Here is a 10254-nt window from a genome sequence, read left to right as displayed (position 1 = left end):
CAAGCAATGCCACACCTCCCCCTCTTTTACCCCCACCTCTGACCCTACTAAAACATTTAAACCCTGGAACCTGCAACAGCCAATACACCCACTAGTTCCCATAAATTTCTTATTGCATCTAACTGCCACTCTAACCGATCCATGCAATAAAATAGGATTCACAACCAGAGATACTTCCTGCAGACATAATCATCAGTAACATGGAAACTCTCCCAAAACTCCCACATCCAACAGGAAGAGCACATCACTCTACTAAAGGCCATATTTCCTCCTTTACAATGTACAGACCCACAAAATAACACCGTCTATTTGCACTAAAAAACAGTGCTCCAGGTTAACTTAGTACTTATGGTTTATATTTTTAAAATTTAATCAAGAGACAGATCTCAATAAAACATATAATCAAGAAAGAGCCCACTCTACTCATTACTGATGACTTACAGCAAGGTTACATATTAAAAGCTATGCACTTATCTGTTTCTGCACTGTGAGCTTTCCCACACAAGTTCCTCCAATGTCAGCTGTGAGTTTTGCTGTTTGTTAATTTTTCACACTCCGATGTCCAGAGATATATGAACTCAAACAGCAAATTGTGCAAATTCACTGCTGCATCAGTTCTCAGTGTAGGCTGTTTTTCTCTCTCTCCCTCACTAACCACGTGGTCACTGATTTTTGTCTGTCTGTCTTTGCCCTTTTAAAAGTGCCGTTATTTTGATCATTTTGATCATTTTTCCCCAAAGTTCCAAAACAATGCAACAGCATACGAAACAGTAATTGCTGCTCCTGGAATTTCAGGAAATTAACTCCAACACCTAAAGTACCCCAGAAAAGGTGCAACTCTTACGGCCATGATTTTTCCCTTTCTCTATCTTGGATTATCCAGACTCCAATGGTAATGGATACAAGACTTGGATTTGTAATTCCATATTCAGTGGTCATTCTCAATTTCAACATGTGGTGCCTCATTATTATAGAGCAGACTTGGCCAAAGAGTGGGTGGGGTTGTGAACTGTGAGTTTGGGGTGGAAGCTCTATAGCAGCATTGGATTCCCGCTAAACCCCATTTCACAAGTCTCCTCTTCCTATCACCACTGGAGTAATCACAATTTTTAATCCTCATTTTGAGAAGTACTATTACAAAACCCATGTCCAGATTCATAGAAATAACTTGAGGTGGTACAGTAGAGTTTGGAAATTAATTAAGTTCAACATATAGAAGCAAAGAAAATAGGAGCAGGAGTCAGCCATTTGGTCATTTGAGTCTGCTCCACCATTCAATATGATCAAGGCTGATCATCCAAAGTACTTTGTTCCTACTTTCTTCCCATATTCACTGTAGCTTTAAGGACTATATCTAATTCTTTCTTGAAAACATTTAATGTTGAGTCTCAACTGCTTTCTGTGGCAGAGAATTTCACAGGCTCACTGCACCCTGGTGAAGAAATATCTCATTTCAGTCCTAAATGGCCTACCCCATACCCTTAGATTGTGAACCTTAGTTCAGGACTCCCTAGCCACATGAACATCCTCATGCATTTACCCTGTCTAATCCTGTTAGAATTTTATTGATTTCATTGAGATCACCCTCCCCCATCATTCTTCTAGCCTCCAATAAATATGTTCCTAATCAATAGACCATGATGCCAGTGTCTCTTCATAGATCACTACCATCCCAGGAATCAGTCTGTTAAACCTTTGAGGCACGTGCTCTACAACCAGAATATCCTTCCTCAGACCAAAACTGCACATACGTATCTTAGGTATGGTCACACCAATCTGATGTGAATTGCAGAGAATATCCCTGCCCCTGTATTTGATTTCTCTTGCTTTGAAGGCCAACAAGTGAATGGTGTGCAAGGAAACCCATGTCTCGATGCACCTCTCCCTTCCTAATTTACCACCCTTCAGTTAATAATCAGTTAATAATCTGCCAACCTGGAGGCAACTTATTAACTCAGTGGTTAGCACTGCTGCCTCACCGTGCCAGGAACCTGGGTTCAATTCCAGCTTTGATTGACTGTCTGTGTGGGGTTTGCATGTTCTCTCTGTGCATGCGTGGGCTTCTGTTAAGTGCATTGGTTTCTTCTCACTGTTCAAAGATGTGAAAAAAAAAATTGGAATGGCCATGCTAACTGTCCCTACTGTCTGGGGATGTGTAGACTAGCCATGATAAATGTGGGGTTATGAGGAGAGGGTGGGGGTCTGAGTCTGCATGGGATGCTTTTCAGAGGTTAGTGGAAACTTGATGGGCCTAATGGCTGCTTTCTGCACTGTAGGGATACTCTGTTTCCTGTTTTTGTTTACAGAATTGATAGCCTCATTTTTATTCACATTATACTTCATTGGCCGTGTATTTGCTCACTCACTTAGCTTGTCTGAATTATACTGAAGAATCTCTAAATCCCCCTCATAACTCACCCTCTCACCTAGCTTTGTGTCAGAGATAGGTACAGATGGGCAACTGAGTCAGTTGATCAGTTATGATCCATGTGACGAAGTTAAAAATTATCCCCACTCCTCTATCTCTGAAATGCCTCTGAAATTATCCACAATGATAATTAGAAGCTTTATTAATAGGACTACCACTATCACAAAGATCTACCAGTCTTCTTGCTATATCCTTCAATCTAATTGTCCATTAATATCACTATGAAGCTCATTTTAAGAAGCACTGATATCAATGCTAAACCTAAGGGTAGCAAGGCCAGATCAAAAACTAGAGTCAGCAGGATTATGAGGTAAAAACAATGACTGCAGATGCTGGAAACCAGATTCTGGATTAGTGGTGCTGGAAGAGCACAGCAGTTCAGGCAGCTCCTTGGATGCTTCCTGAACTGCTGTGCTCTTCCAGCACCACTAATCCAGAAGCAGGATTATGATCCCATCTCCCCAACTGCACCAATTGCTAGTTAGGCTTGTAATTGGAAATAGAGGAGAGCTGAAATGCACCCTCTTGGTCATTGGTGTTTTCTTGGTCATTGGTGTTTTAGAGTAGAACTCTTTCATTTCTCTTGTGAAAAATTGAGATTTGTAACATGTTGAACAGTTGTGGTGAGTCCTCTGGTAAGAGGAATCAACTTAAAGCCCCTACAATTTCTTATAACCATTCCTATCTTCTCATGCATGGACAGTTAAACTATTAGGAGAATGCCACAAGGCCTCATGAGTCTGTTCCACCATTCAAAAGATCATGGCTGATCTAATTACTCCAAATACTTACCTATCCTTGATAACCTTACACCGCCTTGCTTATCATAAATCTATCAACCTTGACCATAAAAATATTCAAAAATCACTTCCGCCACGTTTGTGGGAGAGTTCCAGAGACTTTGAGAAAAAAATTCATCTTATGTCTTAAATGGATATTTCCTTATTTTTAAATAATGAACCTCTAGTTCTAGTTTCCCTAAATCAAAGGAATTTTGGAAATTTTAAACCAAAGCCTCAACTATCCCACCAACCATATTTCTTAGGAAGAGATGTCATTAGCCTAATACTCCAGCATCCAAGGTTAATGTAGCAAGGACATCAATTAATGAAATTTGCACTTAATGATAAATCAAAATCTTGATTTGAAAAGCTAATCTAACGGTCACCATCCAACCAGTGTCAGTTCTAAAAACCAATCTGATGCACTAATACCTACTCCTCAGGAAGGAGCTGGGTATAGTCCTTATAGTTAAAGGTAATGAGGAATATGGGGAGAAAATCATTGTTTGATGATAATAATTGAGTGTTAAGTATTGGTCAGGGGTGAACGCTCCCACTCTTCTTTGAAATAGTTCTCCAGGTTCTTTTACAGACACGCCTTCAGTTTATTAGCTCATTTGAAAGGCAGCACACCCAAATGTGTAGTGCACTCTCAGTATGGCCAGGAAAGTGTCAGCCTAGATTTTGTGCTCAGGTCACTGAAATGGGTCTAGAACCAGCAATCTTCTGACTCAGACTGGAGAGCTCCTCATGAAGCCATGGCCTACAATCAAAACATGAATTCATAAGCACATTGCAGGGGAAAAATTACATGATAAAACACTTACATCTCTCCCAGGAAACCCTCGTGGTCCAGTTTCTCCAAGGTCACCTTTTTCTCCCTGATGAACAAGAAGCAAGAATCATAGTTAATTTAATGATTAAAAGTTTATGAACTGTACATATGTCAATGCATGTCTGACACATTAGCCAATCAACTTAACATAAATGAATTGTTCGGATTCATTTGTGATAAATAATGTGATATGCCACCACTGTCAGTGGGAACTATGTAGCTCCAGATTTAAATGTAGCAGACACGCAACATTGAGGTCAATGTTATCCTCATCCAATGCCCTTATACTTTACAGCATAGTTACTAAACAATAATGGGAACCTGAGCTGGTTTTATTCCTCTCCCATTTGATCACTTGATTTAAAACTCTTCATTTTATTTAAAGAGAAGGAACTTGTTAATTACATGCTAATTGGGTCCAAGTGCTAGACATTACTTGGTAATTCACTTGTGCCTCTGAAAAAGGATTGGACTGACACTGTGGTTCTTGGATGAAGAGATGCATCTTTGTAATAAGTATCGACAAATAAATGCTTATACAATAAGGCAGGTCAGGTGACTGAGGTGTCAGTGGGGGAGCACTTTGGGGCCAGCGACCATAATTCTATTAGATTTAACATAGTGATGGAAAAGGATAGAAGTTGGAGTTCTAAATTGGTGAAAGGCCAATTTTGACAGTATTAGGCAAGAACTTTCGAAAGCTCATTGGGGGCAGATGTTCGCAGGTAAAGGGACGGCTGGAAAGTCGGAAGCCTTCAGAAGTGAGATAATGAGAATCCAGAGAAAGTATATTCATGTCAGGGTGAAAGGTAAGGCTGGTAGGTATAGGGAATGCTGGATGACTAAAGAAATTAAGGGTTTGGTTAAGAAAAAGAAGGAAGCAGATGTAAGGTATATACAGGATATATCGAGTGAATCCTTAGAAGAGTATAAAGGCAGTATGAGTATACTTAAGAGGGAAATCAGGAGAGCAAAAAGGGGACATGAGATAGCTTTGGCAAATAGAATTAAGGAGAATCCAAAGGGTTTTTACAAATACATTAAGGACAAAAGGGTAACTAGGGAGAGAATAGGGCCCTTCAAAGGCGGCCTTTGTGTGGAGCCACAGAAAATGGGGGAGATACTAAATCAGAATTTTGCATCAGTATTTACTGTGGAAAAAGATATGGAAGATATAGACTTTAGGGAAATAGATGGTGACATCTTGCAAAATGCCATATTACAGAGGGAGAAGTGCTAGATGTGTGGAAACACATAAAGGTCGATAAATCCCCATGACCTGATCAGGTGTACCCTAGAACTCTGTGGAAAGCTAGGGAAGTGATTGCTGGGCCTCTTACTGAGATATTTGTATCATCGATAGTCACAGGTAAGGTCCAGAAGACTGGAGGTTGGCTAATGGGGTGCCACTGTTTAAGAAGGGTGGTAAGGACTTCTGTCAATCATTCAATGCCACGAGTTTAACGCATTGATTCAATCAAACAGATTGCAACATTCAGCCTATAGACCAGAGAGCCTGACGTCGGTGGTGGGCAAATTGTTGGAGGGAATCGTGAGGGACAGGATGTACATGTATTTGGAAAGGCAAGGGCTGATTAGGGATAGTTAACATGGCTTTGTGCGTGGGAAATCATGTCTCACAAACTTGATTCAGTTTTTTGAAGAAGTAACAAAGGGGATTGATGAGGGCAGAGCAGTAGATGTGATCTATATGGACTTAGGAATACAGGGAGAACTAGCTATTTGGATACAAAACTGGCTCAAAGGTAGAAGACAGAGAGTGGTGGTGGAGGGTTGCTTTTCAGACTGGAGGCCTGTGACCAGTGGAATGCCTCAAGGATCGGTGCTGAGTCCTCTAATTGTTGTCATTTACATAAATGATTTGGATGTGAGCACAAGAGGTACAATTAGTGAGTTTGCAGATGACACCAAAATTGGAGATTCAGTGGACAGTGAAGAGGGTTACCTCAGATTACAACAGGATCTTGACCAGATGGGCCAATGGGCTGAGAAGTGACAGGTGGAGTTTAATTCAGATAAATGCGAGGTGCTGCATTTTAGGAAAGCAAATCTTAGCAGGACTTATACACTTAATGGTAAGGTCCTAGGGAGTGTTGCTGAACAAAGAGACCTTGGGGTGCAGGTTCATAGCTCCTTGAAAGTGAAGTCGTAGGTAGATAGGATAGTGAAGAAGGCATTTGGAATGTTTTCTTTTATTGGTCAGAGTATTAAGTACAGGAGTTGGGAGGTCATATTGCGGCTGTACAGGACATTGATTAGGCCACTGTTGGAATATTGCATGCAATTCTGATCTCCTTCCTTTCGAAAAGATGTTGTGAAACTTGAAAGGGTTCAGAAAAATTTACAAGGATGTTACCAGGGTTGGAGGATTTGAGCTATATGGAGAGGCTGAACAGGCTGGAACTATTTTCCCTGGAGCATCGGAGGCTGAGGGGTGACCTTATAGAGGTTTACAAAATTATGAGGGGCATGAATAGGGTAAATAGACAAAGTCTTTTCCCTGAGGTTAGGGAGTTCAGAGCTAGAGGGCATAGTTTAAGGTTGAGCGGGGAAAGATATAAAAGAGACCTACGTGGCAACTTTTTCACACAGAGGGTGGTACGTGTATGGAATGAGCTGCCAGAGGAATTGGTGGAGGCTGGTACAATTGCAACATTTAAGAGGCATTTGGATGTGTATATGAATAGGAAGGGTTTGGAGGGATATGGGCCAGGTGCTGCCAGTTGGGACTAGATTGGGTTGGGATATCTGGTTGGCATGGACGGGTTGGACCGAAGGGTCTGTTTCCATGCTGTACATTTCTATGACTCTATGACTCTAAGTGTGTAAAGTGTGCAAAGATTGGCTCTAGTTCCATCCTTCACAACCTTGTTATCTGAATTATACAAGACATCTCCCAGCTTTTTCAATAAGAAAGAATGTTTAATACATGTCATTGATAATGGAGTAAAAGCTTTACAAAGATTTTAATACTATCAAAATGTATCACACGATGTAATCAAGCAATTATAAAACAATAGATATTTCCCACAGTTGTAGATTGATGCTTAATTTGATGTGAATCGTTGTTTTCAAAACTGAGTAAAACGCAGACATATTGCTTTACAGATACATAATGGAAAAGATACCTGTTCTTACTACATTTCAATGGAGCCAAAGATAATTAAAGAGTCAGACTAAATGAAAAAAATGCCCATGAAATATAAGTAAATGATTTTTTCTGTTAAAATAAAGATTAATGACTTTTTTAAAAACCCTCGTTTCAAGAATTTTTTTTGAATAATTCAGTTTTTTTTAACAATTCACACAGTACGTTATTAAGGGAGCTGACAATGCTTTCCGATAAACAGACATTATCTAGAAATGAAATGTGCTTGCTTTACCAATGTAACCATACAGTCACTGGAGGACAGGCACTCAACAGAGAAAGTGTTTAATGTTTTGATCTTTAATTAAGTGATTCAGTACATGACCAGGCAGCACATGAACAAAACTAAAATATTGCAGATACTGAAGATCTGATGTAAAGACAGCAGAAACTGGAGAAACTCTGTATGTTTGGCAGCATCTGTTCAGACAGAAGCAATTCACTCACGTTTTGCCAGTGTTTTATACACAATTTGTTTTATTTTCTAGATAGCAACCAGAGTCATGTTTTGAACCTCTGGCAGGTATATACATATTGGTGAGTCCAGAGATAAATAATGCAGGTGGAGTCAATTCCCAGTGCATCACAGGATTGCAGCTCCTCCTCCCTCCCTAACATACAAAAAGCAGCAACCCACTGTGAAACTGTCTGTTTCTAGACCCTCAGTGACAACCAACAAACCACAGAATCCTCTCAGAAAGCACTGCTCGTGCCACTCAATTTTGTACTATGACAATCTACAATGCAGCACTTCTCCACATCATTACAAAACAACTCCAAATCATTCTCATAGTTGAGTCAATCTTGGCCTTCACAAGATTGTAAACTGTGTGAAAACTTGACTGGCTGCCTATGTATCTTTGCCTGTTCATTGCTGAAAGGGAGGTTCAGTGAATGGAGATTTGCAAGTACAACACGTGTGTCAATCACTTATTTCTCTCTTCGGTAAAGCTTGCATTCAAATGATCTTTCATCTTGTACCCTGTTCTGAAGTATGTGTACAGATAGTGTTTAAGGATTGTGCAGGTGAGTTCCTAAGACATATAGTCTGTAATAATAACTTCAGCAGTCATGTGAGAAAGACTGTAGTAGAAGGTTGGAATTAGAGCAACTTGAGACAAAGATTTCCACTGTGAAATCCTTATGTATAACTAAACACTGTTTGAACGAACATCTTGGGGAGTTGATTGGAGCTTACCTGAACAGACAAATTGATCCTAAAACAGTAAAGATATAGGTTGCTTTAAAAACTTGATATTTCAATATAAGTTTCGACATTTCACTTGCCAAATCCTTTCTGTGGTGAAATAATTAATAACTACAGAATGAGAATCCCCTAACTTTTTGGGACATGGGATGAAGGTTACTGAGAAATTCTTTAAGAATACATATTTTGCATTTGTTTACATCCATCACTTTCAAAAGAAAAGTATGGACTTAAAGTGATTCTCTCTCAACACTTGCTTTATTTAAATTAGATTATCTGTCAAACCAAAATAGACAATATAGTAATTACTGCTCCTTCCCCAATTCTAACTAGTTTGATGAACAAGGTGTCTATCATTCAGGTACCCTACAGTATGCAAAATGTTAAAAATGCGCCATTCATCTTATAACACAGCACAATCACAATTCCTTTTCTCTCAGTCCATGACAAGTAAATCATGTTGAAATTGTGGAACTTTTCCATTTTTAAGATGTGTGCTGGCCGTCTGTACTTCTGACTCTCCTGATATTGTCAGATTTTTGTCAATAATTAATTATTGAGAGGTGAATATTTCTGTCTGTGGATGCATTCATGTCAAAGGCAGGACTTTATGAATTAAAAAACATAGGAGCAGGAGTACACTATCCAGCCCTTTGAGCCTGCACCATCATTCTAGATCACGGTTAATCATCTACCTCAATGAAAGTGTTCTGCTCTAACCCCATATGCTTTGGTGTCATTACTGACAAGATCTCTTATAATCTCTGTCTTAGACTTATTTAATCTCTGAGCTTTCACAGCCTCCTTTTTGACAGAATTCCAAAGAGTCACCACAGTGTGAATGAAGAAATTCTTCTTCACCTCATTCTTAAATGGTCTGCTATTATCCTGAGATTATGAACCCTGCTTGTAGATCCCACAGCCAGGGGAAACATCTTTCTTGCATCTAATCTGTCTGTCTCTTTTAAGAATTTGTATATTTCTCTGAGATCACCTTTCATTCTTCAAAATTCTGGAGAAAACAGGTCCAGTCTCCTCATAGAATAGTCCTACCATTCCAGGAATCAGCCTGGCATTCCAGGAATGCAGCCTCCACTGCATTCTCCCTAATAACAAATGTATCTTTCCTCAGGCAAGGAGACCAGATTGCACTCAATATTACAGGTTCAGTCTCGCTAGTATACTAGACAAATGAAGTCAGATTTCTTTGCCTCTGCTTTTAAACCTTCTTGTGACAATGACTGGCAAACTGCTCACCTTCCAAGCTACTTGCTTTAAGTGCATAATAGCTTTCAGTGGTTCCTGAACAAAGAATTCTAGATCTCTTTGGAATTCAACACTTCCTAATCTCTCACAATTGATGATGCCAATAACTTAAGTGGTATGTCAAGCAGATACAGCAAAACCTTATCTTGGAAGTTCTGACCCAAAATGGTGAGCCAGAGCTCCCGATTTGAATCCCACATCAGGACTTATTGGTCATTTGTAACATAACTGAATAGATTGTTTATCAATGAATCCAATACACCTTATGGCAGGTGATGAGAGTCAGGCATTCTGCAGAAGAAATGGTCAATCCTCTGCAGTGCTATGATCACAAGTATGGACAGATCCAATGGAAGTCTATGGACCAATCCTTGTAAACAAGGATAGGAACGAAGGAAAACAGACTATCACATTGATGGAGAAAGGAGGATCCCACAATAATAACAAATCTCTCTGATTGGAGACTGTCTTTCTGTTTTTCCATACAGAGCTGACACTATGGTTTTGTATGTCTGACAGGAAGCTGAGGCCAGGAACTTAAGGTGACAATGCTGTCACTTCATATCT

The 10254-nt window shown here is 39.6% G+C and overlaps 1 protein-coding gene across 2 annotated transcripts in view; it reads right to left on the bottom strand.

The window, feature by feature from the left end:
• The window catches only part of LOC122543221 (collagen alpha-1(XIX) chain), a 412403-nt gene that overhangs the window by 298688 nt on the left and 103461 nt on the right, over positions 1-10254 (bottom strand). For both annotated transcript variants that reach the window (XM_043681707.1, XM_043681699.1), the window contains exon 10: positions 4038-4091. In XM_043681707.1, the coding sequence (XP_043537642.1) occupies positions 4038-4091 (54 nt within the window). The remainder of the gene's footprint in view (positions 1-4037; positions 4092-10254) is intronic.

The sequence above is a fragment of the Chiloscyllium plagiosum genome, chromosome 3 (genome assembly GCF_004010195.1).
Source record: "Chiloscyllium plagiosum isolate BGI_BamShark_2017 chromosome 3, ASM401019v2, whole genome shotgun sequence".
Classification (NCBI taxonomy): Eukaryota; Metazoa; Chordata; class Chondrichthyes; order Orectolobiformes; family Hemiscylliidae; genus Chiloscyllium; species Chiloscyllium plagiosum.
The sequence above is the reverse complement of the archived record's forward strand: the minus strand, read 5'-3'. Positions and strand labels throughout refer to the sequence as shown.